Here is a 22,505-nt window from a genome sequence, read left to right on the forward strand (position 1 = left end):
CAATTGCATTTTTCTGTAGAAGAAAGTTCTGAAAATATCTTTTTTTGAAAGCGTAGTAAGCTTATCAACCAAAGCAAACAGAGTGCGAGTGTTGTTGATGACCTTATTAATCATTTCAGATAGGTGTTACTGTCTAGCCTTGAGTAACCCGTGGTTAAACTTGAAAAGACTTTGTTTGAAGAAATCATAGTAGATTTGAAGTTTAGTTTTTCTCCATTTACGCTCTGCTTTCCTGCATTCTGTTTTCACAGCCTTTACCATCATAGTGTTCCTCCATGGTGTTTTCTGTCTGCTCGAGTTCATCCCAGTTGTAATAGGTGCAACAGTATCCATGACATTTGAGATTTTCAAGTTGAAATTATCCAAGAGTTCGTCAACTGTCTCTGCACTCACGGTTGGTGACATAGCTATAGCCTCCATAAACTTAGCACTGGTATTTTCATTTACAGTTGTGCTCAAATGTTTACATACCCCGGCAGGCACTTTACAGTTGTGCTCAAATGTTCACATATCCCGGCAGAATTTTTGCGTTCTTGGCCTTTTTTCAGAGAATATGAATGATAACACAAAAACTTTTTTTCCAGTCATGCTTAGTGGTTGGGTGAAGCCATTTATTGATAAACAACTGTGTGTTTTCTATTTTTAAATCATAATGACAACAAAAAAACATCCAAATGACACTGATCAAAAGTTTACATACCCTCTTATGTGGTAAATGGTCTTGCTCTTATATAGCGCTTTTCTACCTACTCAAAGGTACTCAAAGCACTTTTACAGTCAGAGACACATCCACCCATTCGCTCACACAAGCACACACCAGCGCCAGTTGCACTGGGAGCAACTTGGGGTTCAGTATTTTGCTCAAGGACACTTCGGCATATAGCACACTCAGGGGATCGAACCGCTAACCTTTCGGTTCATGGACAATCCGCTCTACCTACTGAGCCATAGCTGCCCCATATATCAATGACAGCTTGAAGTCATTTGTGGTAGTTGTGAATGAGGCTCTCTATTTTCTCAGATGGTAAAGCTTCCCATTCTTTTTGGCAAAAAGCCTCCAGTTCCTGTAAATTCCTGGGCTGTCTTGCATGAACTGCGCACTTGAGATCTCCCCAGAGTGGCTCAATGATATTGAGGTCAGGAGACTGAGATGGCCACTCCAGAACCTTCACTTTGTTCTGCTGTAGCCAATGACAGGTCCACTTGGCCTGGGGGACGATGGGGGGGACTCCATTTGTTGGGCTGTTGGGGTAGGGGGAAACTCTGCTTGATGAGCTGTTGGGGTTGGGGGAGACTCCTCTTGTTGGGGTGAGGGTGATGATGTCGCAGGTTCTTTCTGTATCCGCTGTCTCCCATGGTCAGTCCTTATCTTAGTATCCTCAACAGAGCGCCGTCTCATCTGTTAATTTTCCCGCTGTAGGGGAAATAAGTTATTATAATAAATGCACTCGTCGAAAGGGGGCACCACCTACAGAGTACGCCTCACACTGTAAGAATTAATCAATTAATATTCGATCAATATTAATTATTAGTAAATAATCAATCTCATCATATTTGAGATGTCATCTCTCAGTACAGGGATCATCTGTTTCCAGCTCACAAGGACCTTCTGACAATGACTTAAGTGAAATAAGTGGTTTATTTACAAAGGTGGATAGTGAATAACTAGAAAATTCCCTCTGGGAAATTTTGAAGGGGCTACGGGAGCTAATGCCGGAGGTACTGTCTCTGTCAACATGAGAATTAGCACACTTTGCCTACCTTCAGCACAGTTAGCTTATGGTTAGCACAGTTAGTTTACAGTGAACATAGTTAATCTGCAGTTAGCACACTTAACTCACATTTAGCACAGTTAGCCTACGGTTAGCATAGTTAGCCTACATTTAGCAGAGTTAGCCTACATTTAGTTCAGTCAACCCACATGTTGCACTCTTGACCCACATGTTGCACAGTTAGCACACTTAACCCACATTTAGCACAGTTAGCATACGGTTAGCACAGTTAGCTTACAGTTAGGACAGCCTGTGTGTGAGAAAGTAATGCACGTTTACGTGCGCATGTTTGTACATCCCACTGCTCTTCCCGAGTGTATCTGTAACTGTAATAAACATAAAGTTACCTGTGTAGTGTGTGTGTGTGTGTGTGTGTGTGTGTGGATGGGTGGATGGATGGATGGATGGGTGGGTGGATGGATGGATGGGTGGGTGGGTGGGTGGAAACGAAAAAAAAAAAAAAACAAAGAAGAAGAAACACTCTGGATAACAATAGGGGCTCGGGCGTTGCCCCGTAGCCCCTAATTATAACAGAGTAATGGAAAATGATGAAAATACCGAAATGAATAAGTTTAACAAAAGTGAGAAGTACGAACGAAACTGAGAATGCAAATGGAACCTAATTTCTTAAATTAATTATTTAGATGTGTTAAAGTTTCTTTAGTTGTAACGCAATCATCAACTCTGCTCAAATATGAAGGTGATAGACTGCTTATGCAAACTCCTTGGATGCCACTCTGAACAACTGGATCGGGTGACCAAACGCTGTCCTGGTGAGCTCAATCTTCCATAGCAGTATTGTCAGAGAAACCCAGTGGTACCGAAGCATTGAGAGCAGATTGATGGACAGTCCGGAGATCCGGACCTCCAGCGTTACAGCTGGAGTCTTCCTCACCGTTAAAAAAATGTTTGTCAATGATGGAATTGAAAAATACTTTCAATGGCTGGTCAAAAATATCTTCAAAAATATTACTGACTGTCTTGACAGTTAAAATAAAATTCAGCTTGTACTTTGAAAAAGTTGTGCATTAAATATGGCGAGAATAATTCAAAAATAAAACTTAAACATGCCAACTGACGGCCAACAAAAGTTAAAAATAAAAGTATCATGAAGACAAAAGGAATAAGAAGAGATCTGAGCTCTAAAAAAATGTGAGCAAGAACTGAACTGCGAGAGAGAAGATAACTGAACCAGACTATATATATGTATCAGACACATGGAGCTCCATAAACTACATCTGCCCCAGTCGTCATGGGCTCCTCCAGTTGTCCACTCCTACCTACCTCCTATACTCACAAACTTTCTCATAGATCATCAGCTATGTGCTATATTACTAGATCCTACATATTTCCTTCAGCTTGATGTATGTATCTGTGACAGAAGTTTGTTTATCTTGTTTCTCGTGTTCTTTTTCTCTCTCTACCTTCTCTGTATTTCTACCCAGCTGGCCTTCGGCAGATGGGTCCCTCTTTATATGAGCTGGGTTCTGCTCTAGGTTTCTCCCTGTTAAAAGGGAGTTTTTCTCTGCCACTGTTGCCCTCAGGCTTGCTCTGGAGGTTGCAGGCTGTTTTTTGTGAAGCCTCTTGAGACGATTTGAATTGTTATTGGCGCCATATAAATAAAACTGAATTGAATTTAATTGACTAAGAGAGAACTAAACTAAGACTCAATAACAACTGGACTAAGTCTGGCCAGGTGCTGGTTTATCACACGTCTCTGCAGGGTGTGCCCTGTTGTTGCAAAACTGTTCGCACCTTTTGATGATTTACATATCAGTGCTTTCATAAGACAGTATTAAATAATAGGGATGTAACGATTCGTTTTAACGATTCAATTCGATTCACGATTTGTGTTTGCCGAAATGATTCAGTGACTTGAAATCGATTCAGTAACTTTTTAGCCAAAAATTAAACCAGTGTGACTGAAATAAATACCTACTCAGTGTTTCCTCTACATTCTTTTAGATGTGGTGCGCCACCAACAGATAACTATCTTGCTCAGTATCTACACTTTGGGGTAATTAATCTACCGGGTACCATCACTTTTTAAACTTCATCCTCAAGTGTCTCGATCCCCTGGACGGTGCTCGGTTTATCAATAAAGAACGAGGTTATTATGGCTCAGAAGTTTAACACCACATGTTAAGATCTGTTTATTATCTCTCCTTTTGAGCGTGGTATTAAAAATTAATTTGTAAATTTTGTTTGTCCAGTTTTACAGTGTTTCTCAAGTAAATACTCTAAGCCGATCCTCTGACATGCTAAATCCAATGTGTTATTTCCTAGTAGGGTCGCGGGGGTTGCTGGAGCCTATCCCATTTGGCATCGGGTGGGGTACACCCTGGACAGGTCGCCAGCCTACACTATAAAAAAAAAATGTAATGTTTACTGTTTATTTTTACATATTATCTCTGTATTTTTAAAATACAGAAACAATCAGACAATCAACGAAAAGAGACTGTGATTTTACATGTCAATTGTAAAATAACAACAACCACTGTAACTGTGAAAATACACGCGAGAACATGATACTTCTGTTCTTTTACAAAAAACATTAGAAATACAGATATTTATTGTTAAAATATGTTAAAATTCAACAAAACTTAAAACTTAAAAAAATCATTTAAAATTTCTGAGAAATTAATAGTAAAATAACTATTTAACACTGTAGGCTATTGTGTGTATATATATATACAATCCAATGTAAATCACAACATCTTGAATTATTTCACAGCATGTCTGAACAAAACACGTGTAATCAGGAGACATTTTACTGCTGCAACGTCTCCCTGCACAAACACACAAAAAAAAAACGTAAACGCGACATGTCATTGGAGTGCGTGCTTTGAAAAGCGCGGGTCCCGTTTGAATTGGTCGACAAAAACGGTTGGAGAAGAAGAGGAAGAAGAAGAAGAGGAAGAAGAAGACATGCCATTGGCTGTTGGGAGACTGAACATCCGTCTTTGACGTTACGCTTAACAAGGTCAACAACCACCACGCAGCGGTTCCCGTTTGGTCACAGAAACTTGGAGCAAACAGCAGCTAATGTCGAGGCTGGAGGAAGGACGAAGGCAGAAGGCAAGTATCAAACTGAAGCTGATGGTATTAGCTTTATTTACCACCATGCCTCTGACTTTACTCAGTCGACAAAACCAACCTGCTAGCATGTCGTCAATTGAAATGTTAGCTAACTATGATGACAAAAGTATGGCCGTCGGCGGCGTCTTCACGTGGCGTCTGCCAGTGTTAGTCATAGATATATATATCTATGAGTGTTAGTAGTCAGCCAGACCAACCACTTTTTATTTTATTTACACTAACGTTAGCTTAGCACTTAATAGTGAGTCATTACGTTTACTTTTTTGAACTGACTGACACAGGCGGAGAGAAAGAGGAACAACATTTGTTTGGAGCTGCAACAATAAACAATAATCGATTATTAACCCTCTTCTACATTTTCACTAGGTTTTTGGCCATAACCTTTACTGTGTCACATGATTTCTGGCTAGGATAAGAAGCTGGATTTTATGGAACGTGTCAAAATGTCACTCTTCTTTCCACGCAGACTGCTCCTACTCCTCCACTTGCAGGTGTCGCTAGTGAGACATTTTAAGTGGATTTTCTTCCAAAGAAGAGAGAACAAATGTTTTATAAATGATACTGAGATTTGGTAATGGTTTATTTCAACCAGTTACTCTTTCTTAAAACTAATATTTTCATCTTCCTCTTGCCTCTCACAAATATAGGAGGAGCGACCTACTCTTTATTTTGAGTTTGGCAAATTTCATGATTCATCTTTTTTTTTTTTTTTTTTCTCTCTGCAGATAAGTGGTGAGAGTTGATTTCATGGCATAAACTGGTGGTTAAGAACTCCACTCCTTTCCATGCTGAACTGTACAGTGAAGCAGTGGCACTCAGTACAAAAAGGGTCTTTCTGTGTTTAAACCAAGGGGAGTCACTTGAATTCAGACAGTTTCAGCTCATGCTTGTGATGCAGGACCAGCACTTATACTTTGTTACACCTCATGATGTGTCCTATGTGCCAGCATTTGCATTGTATGAAGTGAAACAAGCATGAAATGTTGGAAGCCTGAGCAGAAACTAGATTATTACCCTTTGCCTGTGTACAAGCTTTGTGGGACAAGAGTAATTTCACTTAAGCATAGCATTGTTGACTCAGAGTCATCTGGAGTTTGACAGATTAAATTGTGACAGTAAAACAGTATTTTTCATCCCTTCTAGTCCTCCTAGTCATGGATGCAGAGAGTCCGCTTCTGTCTTTCATCAAATCAGTGCCTAAACTGAGAGACCCTGAGGCTTTGCTGGAGCATCTGCAATGTTTAGGAGTTGAGGACCTGAGCTACCTGCAGGAGAGTGACCTCCTTTTCTGTCCTCAGACCAGTTGAAGCCAGGAAACATCTGTCACTGCTCAAAAAGACAAGTATGTGTTTCAATTTGTACAGAATAAACTTTCACATTAAAAAAAATGTGCATAGTCAAAATCTACTTATTAGTTCCACCTGTACTAATCAATGCAGTCCAATACAGCAGTTCTACTATGAATTATACTTCAAAGAGTATTCACTACATTTTTGTTGATGTTTTGAAAAAGGTGATGACTACACACTACACCTTGTTCATCATTGATTTCATAGTGGGTCTTAGTGGTGGTGTACTGCATTATATTGAGAAAGGAACAGTTTGAAATCTATCAATGGCTACTGAGGATATAATTATGTTAGGTAATAATATACCCAGATTGAGCTATGTGATGTCTGTGTTTAAATATTACTACTATCGGTCCTTTAATAAGGCCAACAACATGTCTTGGACAGTCCTCCATCAGCCAGAGCAACCAACAGTTGAGCAGAGCCAGTACCAGTACAACTTCAGTAACACAGTCTGACCAGATGCCCCTCTCTGGAGAGTACATCTGTTGCACACAGTTACTCCTTTGGGTTAGATGGGCTGAAAAATAATAGAATCTACCTGTAACTTAGTGTAATATAGTACAATCAGCAGCAGTTAATTGACAGTGTGCTTAGAAATTAGTATCATCAGTTGGGTCTATCTTCTTTAGATTCTGATTCGGTAGTAAATGACACACAACTAATGATTGGATGGGACTATGGGATGAACACAGGATACTTTATCACAATGTACAGGAAAAAATGACTTTTGTATCCAGCAGTAGCAATAGTTCCTCCAACAACAATATGTTGTTCATTTAGTTCCCATGTATAGTCGATCTGGTGTGTATTTTCTTTGTAGTGTGTTATGTTGAGATCTTGCAAGCTTGTCTGTCCCAAAGCAACGGTGTCATCTATAGTGGGACTCGTGAGACTCCTGTGGTGTTGGAAAAGGCTGTATCGAAACTGTTATTAGCTGTTATTATTTAATAACAGCTAATGTTTTCTGTCTTCTCTTCAGGTGGTTACAGCTCAGAAACTGCAACTTCACTACGATCAACAAGTAGTTCATGTATGGACACCACACCTCGTCAACTGTATAGAGCAGGGGTTGGCAACCCGCGGCTCCAGAGCCGCATGCGGCTCTTTCGTTACTCTGTTGCAGCGAGCGGTGCGGAGCAAGGATGCTGATCAAAGCCGTCCACTTTTTCACGCTAACTAACTGCTTCAGAATAGCGGCAACTAGTCACTCATCAGTGAATGAGCAACAATTACACAACAACTGAATGACACTGAATGCCACACCACACTCACAGTTGTAATATCAACCAAAAAACACTGAACTCCCACAGTGCATTGCACCTCATTTACTAGTTGCTGTCGAGTATTTAATTCAAATGTATTTTTATTTTAGTGCGTTAGTTTTTTAAATATAATTCTAAATTTGAATTGATGATGATCTTTTAACATTAAAATAAAATGTATTTAATTTTTTGTTGCACAAAATATACGCCACAACTGCGACACCCACCGGCAGGTCCAGCCCGCTATTCATTGAACTTGTCCACCCCAGGTAAACCAACCGTGGATAAACCAGAGCAGGAGCAGGCTAGGTCCACAGAATAAATCTCCATGGTAACTTATGTCATAACATATCCCACTTTCCCCTATCCCCCTTTTTGCAGCCGGATCATGGACAAGTTCATCCAGAGGGGTATTGCACAAAACCAGGATAAGGGATTAAGCTTGGATATGTTGGTTATCCTGGATGAACTTAGCTCCAAGTCGGTTGTATGAAAGTAAGATATCTTTATCAGAGAACCTTTATTTGTCCTACAAATTTGGGAAATTACAGGGAAAAAAAGAGATACAGAATGACATGAGGATAGGGAAGGAGAAAAGTAACCCCCATAATATGCCATCTGTTCCTACTGCCACCTACGGCGCATCACGGCACCCGCTAGTCACACCTGGGGTAAAAGCGGCGAAGACTTTGGATGGGGGTACGGGGGCTGATTGCATATCTGTCCATCACTATCTTGGTGCCTCAGTCCGGAGACAACCTTGATCGGGTCCCAAACAGAGTCAACTATCAGCAGGTGTCTGTAGGAAGTGGCAGGAGGAATGCAAGAGCGTCTCACTGCAGTGATCTTCAGGGGAGTTGTTGTTCCAGCAACGGCCTTGGCCGAGGCCGGTGCTGTTAGGGCGCCAAAAGCAGATAAGAGGACAAGTAACCATGGTGATTTATCCTCTGCAGCTAGCCTGCTCCAGACCAGAGGGGTATTGCACAAAACCAGGATAAGGGATTACGCCTGGATATGTTGGTTATCCTGGATCAACTTAGCTCCAAGTCGGTTGCACAAAAGTAGGATAACTTTATCCTGGACAAGTAATCATGGTGATTTATCATCTGCAGCTAGCCTGCTCCACACCAGGCTAAGAACCAGGCTAAGAAATATAAATTTATAGTATTTATTTACACATTTATTTACAGCTCATATCAGTAGACAAAATATTTCAGCAAAAAAAGGAAGCAAGGTTCATTTGAAATCTTGTCTTTATTAATATAACATCAAAATTGAAAGCTTCTAAAAGATACAAAATGTGAAAAATATATAGGAAAGAGAAAGAGAAAATAATGACAAAATACTTAAACTACTACTACTTAAACATTACTGACAGAAGACTTTTGTTTTTAACTTCAGCATCTTTCTATCCATTCATTTGGTTTTATTACTGTCAGGCTTAGTGTTATATTCCAATACTAATAAAGATTACTTGTCAAAGTACTGTCAGAGGTCTGATTATTATGTGGATCATTGCAGTTGATTAGATTTTTACTTTTAAAGATTGCTGGAGTTGAAAGTCTCAATTATAGCTGACGGGGGCAACATACAATAGTTCACATATAGGTCCAACTCCTCATCCACCTGCTTCCTGGCATATACATTTTTATGTGATATTTCTATAATGTGTGGTGTATATTTATCTATTTGTAAAATACAATACACAATGTACAGTAGGTTAAGAAATGATACATTCTCTGGTGTTCTACTTCCCAGACAACATCACTGGCTGACTAGTCAGAGAGCAACATATTGCCAATTTTCTTTCCTAAATATAAGTGCTGAATTTTTGTCAACAAATGATCTTATGTGGTACTTTTTTCTGTGTATGTGCATTTTGTCTAGTATTGGTTCAAAGTCCCACCTCTTTGAATCAGTTGTATGCCCCACATTCATGGTAAAAGGAAAAAAAGGACACATTTTTTCTAGATAAAATTTTAATTTACAGCACCATTTTTTCAGCTTTGAGCCTGGAGTACAGAGAGCAAAAGTTACAAGAAATAATGCACTCCATCACAAATATGGTTACTCTACCTCTTCCCAATTTCTAGGTCTGTAGTTTCTCTAGTTTCCAACGTTCTCTTTTTAATGTCCAGCTCCACCAGTTCCAGATTTCCCTTTTCTCTCTGAATTTTGAGTTCCACCAGCTCTGTCTGTTTCTGCAGGTGCAAATTCTTTTGAAGAAATGTCAATTAGCAGTATTTCTGCATCACATAGATTTACTTCAGCATCTACTCACATTGGGCCTCATTCACTAATATGTGCACAGAAATGTTCTTACTCTCCGCAAAAAAAAAAAAAAAGTACTTGTGCAAAATCACCGTCGGATTCATGACACGTGCGTACCAGCCAATTTGCGTATGTTAGTTAATCAGAACCATTCTAAATTGACAGGTGCGTGTCCGCAAACAGCAATCAGCATACTGTCATGCCTCTATTTCTTTCTATAAGGACATCCGTATAGTGCCGCATGAAGAGAGCGGTGTCAACGCAGAAGCTGAGAGAACGTGAAAGATGGCCAAAAAGTGAAAGAAAATTTTCACGTCACCAGAAACTGAGATTATTGTGGAGGCCAGAATAAGCACACTCTTCTGTAGTATGTCCACGGAATAGAACACATTGTGGCATGAACAGAATAAATGATTTACACTTAAGACATATTATTTTAAAGAGCTACTCACCAACAAGCCACCCATCCCTTACAGCCCCCCCCCTCCAAACGCATTGGTTTGATTTGCTGTCGTGTAAAATAAAGGAGTTGTGGGTGCCTCCAGGCCATCGGGCCACAACTTTGAGGATGCGGCAGTCAGTGTCATAGATTACCTGCATGTTCACTGAGTGGTAGGTCTTTCTATTCATGAACTGCATAGAGTTTGTTGATGGAGCTTTAATGTGCACATGGATGCAGTTTATCGCTCCAATAGTATTTGGCATTCCAGCAATGCCATGAAAACCACCCTTCACTACACTCTGCCATTGTTCGTCATAAGGGAACATTAAGAAGATTGCATTTATTTTATGATTTAACACCATTTAACACCTTAGGGATGACACGGCTCATGAGTCATTATTCACTTTCGTCAAACATGTTTTGACGGTCCCTGAAGACGCGCTCTCTCCTAAATGCATGGACAGCGATATCTTCCAGCAAGACTAGATCTGCCATCTCTCCACTTCGATCGAGGTAAATTGGACTCCTTTATATATCTTCCATGCCAATTAATCAGTGAAATCAACTACAGATGTGCACAGTCATAGCACTACAAATCTCCTGGAATCACCTATCAATTATAGGCCAGTAAACTACTTAATAAAGGCCAATAGTGTTACATTTCAATATGAAAATTTTCATATGGCAGGTATCATAAAAAACATACACAATGACAAATAGATAGCATGTAAAACTCTTGCACAAAAAATAAGTCCAGATTCACATAAAGATTAAAAGTCGATAAACAAGAAAGAAAAGATGAATAAGTTACCCATGAGAGCGGGATTGGCTTGTTTTCAACCACTGTTTAACGGTCTTTGTAAAGGTGGTGTAATCGTCACAGTTTCTAACATGAGCTGGCAGTGTGTTCCAAGACTGTGTTCCTCTGATGGATACCACCATTTGGCCAAATTTAGTTCTGTGCCGTTCACAGTCTCCTCTAGTCAGTGCTCTGGTGTTTACTCTGGAAGATTTCTTTCTTTATGAAGTCCTGTAATAGTTGAGGGGCTTGCATGCAAATAGGTCTTGGCTGACTCTGTAGGAAGGAAAGGTGTGTTTGAAATTTAATAAGTTAAACTTATTGTATTTGAGACTTTTTTAACATGTTGCTTAAAATTAAGTTTGGAATTGAAAATTACCCCAAGGTATTGAAAGTGTTACACCACATCCAGTCTTTCTCCACCCACCACGATTGTCGGTTGCTGTCCCTCTGTTGGCTGTCAGGAGAAAAACATACAGAAACATACAGACTGTTTTTTTTTTGTTTTTTTTTTTTTGTTTTTTTCTGTATTCAAACGTAAATAACATTTTTGGAGCCAATGGGACACTGGCACCATAGTTCCTGAGAGTATTGCAGCAGTTTCTAGGTAGGAGTTGGCATGACAGCATGATATAGTGTCATTGCCATATAGTTGCATTTTTAAATTTCTGCAGACATTTGGTAAATTATTGACATATAAGCTGAACAAAGCAGGACCCAGTATTGAGCCCTATGATACTCCAGCAGAACAAGTGAGATATGAAGACAGCAAATTACCAATTTGAACAGCCTGTTTTTTGATAGATATGATTTCATTCAGCAGAGTCCGCTATTTGATAAGTTAAAATGAGTTAATTTAGTAATAAGCTCATCGTGATTAATGGTGTCAAAAGCGCACTTTAAATCAAGAAATACAGCAGCTACAATATTGCCTCAATCCAACAAGCTCTTTAAGTTTTCTAGAAAATAACATGTAGCTGTCAATGTTGAATGAAATTTCCTAAATCCAAACTGCATTGGATGAAGAGTGACATGGCCTTTCCCACCAAACAACAGACATCATTTGGACATTGGTTTTTGGGCTAAATCTGGTCGGTCCGTCATAGTCTTGATTTAGTCCAGAAATAGTCATTGAAAATTGGACTGTGTTTGGTCCGTCCGATTTTGTCCAAATTTAGTCCAAAAACAGTTGTTGAAAATTGGGTTGTGTTTAGTCCATCCGATTTTGTCCAAATTTAGTCCAAGAATAGTCGGTGAAAATTGGGCTGTGTTTAGCCCGTCTACTGTAGTCCAAATTTAGTCCAAAAATAGTTGTTGAAAATTGGGTTGTGTTTAGCCCTTCCGTTGTGGTCCAAATTTAGCCCAAAATGCGCAGCTCCTTCCTCTCTACATTTGACGGTTAACAACATACCTGCAACAGACGAGGAGCTGGGTGTAATCCCTGCAACGGCACTGGTTAACGTTATTTTTAGGATTCTTGTGCTTGGAACACTCATTTGGTGAGCTGTCGGAGTAGATTTTTTTTTTCTGAGAGCGGTCATTAATGGAGGTACTGACTCACGATAAGAGACTGATCCCGGCGCTTTGTGAATTTCCATGAACAGGAGGGCATTCACATGGCAGAACATCACAACAAGTCTGGATGTATCAGTTTATTTTAAGCTCGGCTGTTAAGTTAGGACTATGCTAACCTAGCCAACTTTAGTTACCAAAAACAATCTGTGTTTTTCAAAGACAGGACTACCACTGTGTGTCGACCTGTGATTGGGGATATCACCACAGTCAACAAATCCCCCATCCCTACCCACCCCTCTCTCTACTTTTCAGGTGTTTCCTGAGTTCAACAGAATTGCAAGTAAGAATGTTGGAGATTTCTTTGAGGCTCTGGACCAGTATACCACGCATTTCATTGAAATCCAAAACAAAAAAGGGAACTGTTGGCTGGAAGCTCAGTGAGCTGATACAGAACATGAGCTGAATGGTAAGTAGGTTAATTATGCTTTTGATATGTATGATAGTTCATCAGTCAAGTTCTAAATGAGATCATCCAGCCCAACCTATTCTATTTCCTGTTTGACTTGTGCCTTGCAAATTACTCTGTTAACTGGTCTTTTCTCTCTGTGTATCATTAGACACCAGACATGACAGTACTTCGCTCTGTTGTCCTCAAAGGCATTCCTATTTTACTTGGTGACGACTCCAGTGAATTTTCCAAGGCAGGCTCTGTAAGTACTTGCACATGATAAAAAGTTTGGTCTAAAATAAAATAGAACTATATCTGTGCTTACATAGAGTATTTAATTTTATCTCCACAATATACAATATACATTTTGTACAGTGATTGATGTATTCTGTATAGCAATTCCTCCACAGCTAATCTGAGAAGTATTTAAACAGCCAGTAACTAAAAATGAAATTTGCCACATAAATATTGTACACATTAATTCATTGTAAATGCAAGGAGCACGAGTCCAGGTTTAAAAGTCAGTGTCACTCTTCAAGAATATACGGCCCCGGTGGACGATAGCTTTAGTTTAACCATACCAAATGAAGTAGTGCTCATGAAAAATGTGTGCGTGTGTCTTTGTAGGATACAGCGAGAGATGAGGCCCTAGAGTGCACTGTTGGTGTGCTGAAAGTTGTCAGTGAAGATAGGCCTCATGAGGGTCCAAGTTCAGTACACTACTATTGCTTAGCTTATGTAACCGGGTGGTTGTTTACATATTGTATTTCCTCAGGGTCTTTGTGAAAGAGTCACGTTAGGGAAGACACGCCCCTTACCGGCACCTGTAGGGCAGCCGCGTCATGAGCGGCTAATGAAGACAGGTTTATATAGCCCGCTGTACGGTGTGTCGGTCTCTCACCTATCCCGAAGTGTGAGGCCGGCAGGCGCTGAGGGCTCAGTCCCCAGGTGTGTAACCGTATGACATTTTGAGGATGTTTACGGTGTGCGGTTTAAATGATAATCTGTTGTAGGTCGACATGTTGGGCTGGCGTGTAGGCTGTCGCTGCCGCCATAGCAGCTTGCTAGTGGTAACTTGTGTCTCGAGTTTGCACTGTTAGCCGTCAGGTTATGTGTTGCAACCGCTGGCTTTATGTTTTGTTTTAAAGTGTGCCTTGCGGCTGCTGGTTGCCCTGCCTTGCCTCTTGCCACTTTTTATTTTTATTTTTTTTATCTCTTACTATATAATTGCCTCGTGTCCTACGATAAGTAGTGGTAGTACGGCCGCTCTGAAAATTCACAATTGTTTGCAGTTTTATTTGTTTGTAGTTCCGGTCTGGCCTACAAACAAATAAAACCGCGTTGGCGCTCTCTACCTTACAATATCCTTAGGGTGTGACTCCTGCAGTTTACAAGGTGGTTGGTGGTTCGTTTTTTTTTTCTTAAAAGGACTATATAAATGTTTTGGATGAATAACTTAAGAGCTGCCACTTGCAGTCTTTTATAGCCACACTTATCTTGTGTTATTGGAGGACTTTGAGAACCGTGCGTTTTCAATGAGCGTTAATCTGTTCCGTTGAACACCGCTTCCTCGAAAGCAAACTGATGGATTCATTCCATGAATCAAAGCCAACCCAGTGCACATCTCCTATCCACCCTGGGATGCTTGGCCACAGGAACATCTCAGCAAGAGTTTGGAGACATATGCAACATTTCACAGCCGACACTAAGCAGAATCATCCCGGCAGTGTTGGATGAAGACATTTCTCTGGCCTCGGTTTACAGTTCCCATGCAGACATCACCAACAAGCCCTTAAACGAGAGTTTCGGGCTACTGCAGGATTGCACCCACATCGCAATAAATCACACAAAGAATTCCAGTTACGTGGACAGGGAAGGATTTCATTCAGTCAATACACAAATAACGGGAGATGCGACTTCGTCCCTAAAGGTCGCTATAGAAACGCACTTCAGTGTTAACCTCAAACTCATTCCGGCTCCGGCGAGCACAAGCACTTTCTGTTTGCCGTGATTTCGGTAACGGTAAAAAAAAAAAACATCTCTTCGCATTCTTAAAAGGATTGTTGCTACCATATATGGTCAATTCGGGTCGTTTCTGAATGCAAATGACTCGAACCATGCACAAGCATGATAAAAACAGGTGGGATTTATCATCACCGATTCTTTATTAGTGTGCGTAGGATCGTTGTCCGCACGTTTGATAAATCCGGATTTTTTTTGTACTTCACACATTCTAAGTTTCATTCCTACGCCAGAATTTAGAACATTTTCTACGCACGGTTTGATAAATGGGGCCCCAGGTCTTTTGTAGAGGACCAAAGGAGGAAGCAAAGACTATGCACCATCGCAAATACTGTAGTCTGGTCTGGTGGTCAGAAAAGTGATCTTACCATTTCTAATTGTACTAGTCCTGTAACAGATCAAGTCTAGTGCAAGACAAGCCATATCATTGGATTCTTACCTGCAGAATCCAGTCTGAGTAAAGAGAAAATATAAGATATTAGTAACAGTCAAATAATATTACTGGCAAATTTATTCAATCTATTTAGAAAGTATGACCTGAAACTCAGTGTTTCAACCTACGGTGGCCGACATGAGCCAAACGGACGGCAACGACCCAATACGTCTCAGTTAGAGAAAACAGCTTCAAATACAGAAACGATGCAAAAGCACAAACTCTAAATGAGGTACGAAAAGAGGAACGTGGTGCAAAAAAACAAAGACGGATGCATCATCATGAGAAGCGCTGCAAATAGAGAAACGATGCAAACAGTCCGGCTGGCCTGTTACGTGATATAATAAACAAGAGTCGTTCATGCGGCAGACCGGCATTTCAAACAACAACCAGACGGATAATACTACATTTTTTTTAATCATGTACGTAATATTCGCGCTATTTCTGGTGCAGGTAAGATCCGCGCCATCCCTCAGATGGCTCCGTTTCTCTTCTTCTTCTTCTGCAACCGGCTTTCTTGGACGTTTTTGTCCAGCAGTCGTGGAGCATGCGCACACGCATTATCCGATTGAAAACTCCGATTTATATCTGGGTGTCTCAATCGTATAATGAGAACTCTGATTTTAATCGGAGTAACGTGTTTACATGCACTTAAGTTCTCCTGTTATAGTCCGATTAAGGCAATAATTCGTTTTTTTTCATGTGCATGTAAATGCACTGAATGAAACGATCTGCAATATCTGTATTTTCACGCACAGTGGTTCAGTCAGCTGTTAGTGGCAATTTTGGTATTGATCTGAACTTTGACGAGCAATTTACTGATGCTGGCCTTACTATCGTTACTATCGATATACGCCCAGCCCTAGTTTGCAGATCGTTTCATCGTTTGCAGGTCGTTTCATGGTTTGTAGATCGCGTCATGGTTTGCATACGGTTTCATTGTTTGCATCGTTTCTCTATTTGCAGCGCTTTTCATGACGATGCATCCATCCACGTTTTCTCATTTGTACCACGTTCCTCTTTTTGTACCTCGTTTAGAGTTTGTGCTTTTGCATCGTTTCTGTATTTGAAGCAGTTTCTCGAAATGAGATGTATTGGGTCATTGCCGTCCTTTTGGCCTTTGTCGGCCACCGTATCAACCACATTTGTAGTACTGAAAATGCCATATCCATGCTCGTATCTAGGTTCATATCAGGCTAACGTTAGCTAACTACATTAGCTACCACGATAACTAACAATATCAATATTAGCTAATTTACAAGCACCTCCTCGGCAGAATGGCTCTTTAAATGCTGAAGTTTGACATTCTAGATGAGCAGTCCGAAATCGTTGTTTGGCAGTTCACTTCATGTGTAGTTTTTAAAGCCAAAAGCAATGACATTTGGCACCTTTCCTGCTCCCACCAACATGATGATGGTTGTCTGATATGAAAGGGCGCGTTTCTTCAAAACGTAAGGTAGATAGGTAGAGTGGGCATGACTGATTGACAGAGTCGTCATACAATCATTACAACGTTGTTCCCAGCGTGCTCTCGCATACTAGGTTATATTACAGGCAAGAGATATTTATTTTATATTTCATATTCAACTTGTAAACATGAAATGAACAACAATCAATTCATCATGTCAAATCTAAGTCTTAAACTCCAACCAAGACCATTTTGTTTTTTGTTTTTTTGGTCAAGTAAATTATCTTGCTTATATATGGCACTTTTCTACGTACTAATACTCAAAGCTCTTTTATAGTCACAGGCTCATCTACCCATTCATTCACACAAGCAGAGCAACTCGGGTGTTGATTGTCTTGCTCAAGGCACACTTGTAGCACATTCTGTTGATCAAACCACTAACCCTCTGGGTCAAAACAACAACTTGAGTCAACTCAAGTCCAAGTCGCAATGACTCGTTTCCCAATCTCTGACATGTACTAACCTGAAATTACACATAATGCCTTTCAAAATAGATAAAGGCACACATGTTTTTCTTTTTTGTTTTTTGTGTTGTCAGGGTAATGATTTTAAAAAAAATCTTGAAGTGAACGGTTTTTAAGATTTTTCTTTATGTTTGTGTATTGTATTTTATGCTTTATGGCTCCCTGAGTTCACAGTTTTTGTATCTGGAACTTCACTGAAAAGAGGCTCACTGGGTGTAGAACTAATTGTAAGATGTAGATTAGATTAAATACTACAATTAGATTAGCAGATAATTGTATTCAGGTGTGCAGGGCTGTTCTGATGTCGCTGATTGCCTGTGGTTTAAAATGCTTCATTGCTCAACAAGTTGACATGCCTTCTGGATTAGAAAAAAAGCTCTTGCAGTAAAAAGTAGGTTGTTGGTTTGAGAAATATTTATGGAGAATTTGTTTTTTTGGGTGTCCCTCCTTGTTGGATTCTTTCTGTCAGAAGTCTGTAATAGGTCATCTTTTGCATTTCCACAAAATGCTTTTTTACAAAGACCTCAGCTTCTACTAAGCCAGAGCTCTGTAAGCACTGTGCATGAGCAGCAAAAGGAGTCTGAGCAGGTCAATACTGTCAGGGTGATCTGCCATTCAGACTCACTGGAGATCAGAATCGAAGCTGACATGTTTGCTGTGGGAGCACCTGTCAAAGGGGAGGACTTGCACCTTGGAGTGGATGACCATAAATTTTGCAGTCCTTCAGCTTCTGTAGGAACTGAATACAGAATTGTTGTTGGACTAATGGACTGTGGAACCAAGCATTGGGTAATTTTTGTTTTCAAACATGTATCCTGTGTAACCTGCACTCCTAAACACGTCTAACGTTACTGTTCACAGATGACTGAAGATTCTCTAGTCTACACAAACCTCCTCGTGTACTCCCCCATGACCTCTCCTCATGGGATACTTTGGTTAGATGAAGCTGTAATTCCAATTGAGTGCCACTATGAAAGGTATGGCTTAAAAAAAAAAATCTAAATTGAAAAGTCACTGAACACTGCCCCACTTTTAAATTGCTTATTTATTTTTTCATTTCTTAGGAAGTACAGTTTGTCTAGTTCTTCGCTCATGCCAACCTGGATCCCCTTCATATCTACCCAGGCTGCAGTGGAAAGTTTGGAGTTTGACTTGAGACTAATGACAAGTTGGTTGACTCCATGTACCCTATGGTTCTTGGGTCTTTATTCACGCTTTAATAAGGTTTTCATTTTTGTAGGTGACTGGCAATTTGAAAGGAGCAATAATGTGTTCTACCTCAGTGAGCCCATCAACATTGAAGCCTCTGTCAGAGTTAGAAATCATATGGATCTTCGAGTGTTTGTGAGCAGCTGTGTGGCAACACTTAACCCAGACATGTACTCGCATCCAAGTTATATCTTCATTGAGAATGGGTAAGGTTGTCAAGATTATAATTTCTTTAAAGTGAATTTGCTTTAGTCTAGTTGTGTGTCTCGGGAATATATTTTTTTTTTTTTTTTTTTTTTTTTTTTTTTAATGACCTGCAATTTTCATAGGTGTTTGGTTGACTCGAAGCTTGCAGGTTCAAAAGCCCACTTTGTACCCAGAAGAAATGATAACAAGCTCCACTTGGTTATTGATGCCTTTAGGTTTCACAGTGATGACAGAGGAGAGGTGAGGAAAATTGTTGCAGCTTTGAAGTAATATGGTGTTTGTAGATCTTTAAATTTATCTTTCACAGGTGTACATCACATGTCACTTAAATGCTTTACCAGTAAATGATGCGGCAGCATTGAATAAAGCATGCACTTTTGAAAATGGAAGGTAAGTATGCAAGTTATTTGTAAATGAACAAAACAACTGCTAGAACTGTGTCTGACTTGGCAAAATATTTCAGGTGGCGCTCAGCTGATGGTAATGACTTCCTGTGTGGGTATTGTCAAAACCAAAATGAACATGACCAAATTTTCAGTGAACCTAGAAGCTCTGAACCATTTGGTTTTCGTGGGTTTGGGAAACCAGTGAAACCTAAGCCCCTATGGAGAAGTGAACTGAAGGCCAATCTGGGTAATGTTGTTGTAATGTGGTATTGGCTGATCTTGTTTCTAAAACTGGAGTAATTGGATGCATTGTGGAGTTTCTTTTGTAGTTTGGGAACAGGATGCAAGAGTGGGTCCAGTCCTGGTTTTGCCACTGCAGAAAAGTGGACGCATACCTGTCGAAGAGCTCCCTGCCATTCTCCATAAACTAGGCAGACCTGTACTATATGGCAGCCAGTGGCGAAGTGGAATAAATGGTTTGGCCCTTAACTCAGAACTGAGATGTTAAAACCTATTTTGGACATGAACTTGTCCATTTCTGACATTTATGACCACCATGTACTTTATCTGCTATATTATCATCTTAAAGATGTGGAGAAGGGACTGCCTGATCTTCTGTCCTCAAAACTAGACCTTAAGGAGACAACAGATGGAAGAAGTGGACACAATGTTGAAGGTAATATAGGACTTGGCGTGTGACATGACTAGGACATGGCATGTGGTGACATATTTCTCACTTACAGATGCAGGAAAACCCTCTGTGCCTCAGAAAGTAGCTCCCGAGTTCACAGTGGAGGCAGCTCTGGACAACGTCACAGCAGGCAATGATGAGGGCAGCCCCACCTTGCAGTTTAAAGTGACAACTCTGGGAAATGCCACTGCTACAGAAACAGGCCCATATTCAAATGACCCAAAGAAATAAATTGTTGAAAAAGTTGATTTGGTAATCAATTTGTGTGGGGCAGGGCATGCAGTCGCCTTTTTGACATTTTCATTCAGTACCGTTCAAAATCCAAACAATAATAGGCAGTGCCTCTGCCTGCCTAATATGCAAAAGTACACTGAACCAGAATTTGAGGGCTGCACCCTCGGGCCCCTTATTTTTAAGTTTAAATATGTCTAATTTAGTTTTTTTTTTTTTTTTTTTTTCTTTGCAGGTTTCACAAAGCAATATGCATATTTATTGCACCTCAGACCCCAACTGGTAGACATGTACTGCTTTCACAGTGAAAATCCTGCACTGTAACAAAGAAAAGTAGACTGTGATTTTACATATAAAATGTAAAATACTCGTAACTGTGAAAACAATATTTCTGTTCTTTTATTAAAAAAAAAACATTACAAATTTAAAATTTCATACTTTTACAAATATTTGTCTGTTTAATGGAATAAACTGTAAATTTCAACTTTAAAACTTTTTAAAAGTTTGAAAAATTTAAAATCGCTGAGAAATGGTAAAATAACTTTAACACTGTAGGCGTGTGTGTATATACAGCATGTCTGAACAAAACACGTGTTATCAGAAAACATTTTACTGCTGCAATGTCTCCCTGCACAAACACACAAAAGTAAAGAAAGGGGGGAAAAAAACGTGAACGCGACATGTCATTCCATTTGGGTTGGTCGACAGAAACCGTAGAAAACAGACAGGCCATTGGCTGTTGGGACACTGAATATCCGTCTTTGACGTTACGCTTAACAAGGTCCGCAACCACCACGCAGCGGTTCACGTTTGGTCACAGAAACTTGGAGCAAACAGCAGCTAATGTTGAGGAAGGACGAATGCAGAAGACAAGTATCAAACTGAAGCTGAGTAGTATTAGCTTTATTTACCACCATGCCTCTGATCCGCTAGCATGTCGTCAATTGAAATGTTAGCTAACTATGATGACAAAAGTATGGCCAGCGCCGTCTTCACGTGGCGTCTGCCAGTGTTAGTCATAGATACTATATATATCTATGAGTGTTAGTAGTCAGCCAGACCAACCACTTTTTATTTTATTTACACTAACGTATCACGTAACAGTGAGTTATTACGTTTGCTTTTGTGAACTGACTGACACAGGCGCAGAGAAAGAGAAACTACATTTGTTTAGAGCTGCAACATAATCGATTATAAACCCTGTTCTACATTTTCACTAATTTTTTGGACATAACCTTTACTGTGTGACTTGAAATGGCATGATTTCTGGCTAGGATAGGAAGCTGGATTTTATGGAACGTGTCAAAATGTCAAAGTCTTCTTTCCACACAGACTGCTCCTACTCCTCCACTTGCAGGTGTCACTAATAAGCCATTTTAAGTGGATTTTTTTCCAAAGAAGAGAGAGCAAATGTTTTATAAATGATACTGAGATTTGCTAATGGTTTATTTCAACCAAGTACTCTTTTTTTAAAACAAATTTTGATCTTTCTCTTGCCTCTCAAAAATATAGGAGGAGCGACCTACTCTGCCTTTTTTATGCTTTTTCCCATTTTAATTTTGGTGCCACACTAATCAGTGGTCAACATGAAATTCAAAACAATACTGAAAACTAGAAAATTCCCTCTGATGTAGTTACATCTAATATAGTCATATACAGCCTTTTTAAATAAAATAATGCCATTAAAACCAACTAATAAGAGCACATTTCTGTAACTTTAAGTATTATTATTCATATTACAATGTATGTTTGCCATCTTTATGGGTAATTTCATTGTTTTAAAATGTAAAATGTTTGCAATTAAACGTTAAAAACAACCTTAAACAATAAAATATCCATTTGATATTATCTAAAACAGTAAATTCTTGCAATCTAACCAAATATCTAGTTTTGCAACAGTTTTTTGGCGTGTTTTGAAAGATAATTCACATTATTTTGTGTCATATACTGGTATATTAGATCAAATATAAATTATTATACAGTCTCTTCCCATAAAACACTGTCATTAAAACCAGCACATTTCTGTAACTTTAAGCATTATTATTCGTAATACAACGTTTATTTACCACATTTCTAGGTAATTTAATTGGTTTAAAATGTGAAAATGTTTCTAATTAAATGTTAAAACAACCCGAAAATAAGGCAAAATCTTGTTAAAATTACAAGTACAAACTGTGTTTTAAGTATGGAAAATAACTGTTTTCTTACGAGAAAGTAATTTTCTGTTATTACACAGTATTTCTTTGGCACATCAGCTGCCGTTTTTTTTAGGATTTTTTATTTTTTTTTTACAATGTGTGTCAACTTGCCTTTGGTGCTTTCACATCGGCAAAAGTCCTGGATCGGACCTCCCGCTGTGAAAGCTGCATGCCTGTTTTTTCCTCCCTCATATGTCATTGCGTACATTGCAGATAAAGTTGCAGTTTGTTGATAA

The 22,505-nt window shown here is 39.5% G+C and overlaps 1 protein-coding gene across 1 annotated transcript; it reads left to right on the forward strand.

The window, feature by feature from the left end:
• Window positions 1-17,692: 17,692 nt before the first annotated feature.
• On the forward strand, window positions 17,693-20,088 carry LOC124998000 (zona pellucida sperm-binding protein 3-like). Its single transcript, XM_047572107.1, has 10 exons — window positions 17,693-18,136; window positions 18,209-18,324; window positions 18,412-18,515; window positions 18,588-18,762; window positions 18,886-19,003; window positions 19,071-19,153; window positions 19,227-19,396; window positions 19,479-19,625; window positions 19,739-19,825; window positions 19,893-20,088. Exons 1-10 carry the CDS (start codon window positions 17,765-17,767, stop codon window positions 20,069-20,071), a joined length of 1,551 nt encoding a protein of 516 aa, XP_047428063.1. The 5' UTR covers window positions 17,693-17,764; the 3' UTR covers window positions 20,072-20,088.
• The last annotated feature ends 2,417 nt before the right edge of the window (window positions 20,089-22,505 follow it).

The sequence above is a fragment of the Mugil cephalus genome, chromosome 20, assembly GCF_022458985.1.
Source record: "Mugil cephalus isolate CIBA_MC_2020 chromosome 20, CIBA_Mcephalus_1.1, whole genome shotgun sequence".
NCBI classification, from domain to species: domain Eukaryota; kingdom Metazoa; phylum Chordata; class Actinopteri; order Mugiliformes; family Mugilidae; genus Mugil; species Mugil cephalus.

What these genes read in the sequence shown, in the direction of transcription:
- LOC124998000 (XM_047572107.1), top strand. Translation starts at nt 17,765, where the DNA reads ATGGAGAATTTGTTTTTTTGGGTGTCCCTCCTTGTTGGATTCTTTCTG. An exon ending in ACTGTGGAACCAAGCATTGG is followed by an intron (nt 18,137 to 18,208) that starts GTAATTTTTGTT and finishes TACTGTTCACAG; the next exon opens with ATGACTGAAGATTCTCTAGT. An exon ending in TGAACTGAAGGCCAATCTGG is followed by an intron (nt 19,397 to 19,478) that starts GTAATGTTGTTG and finishes TTTCTTTTGTAG; the next exon opens with TTTGGGAACAGGATGCAAGA.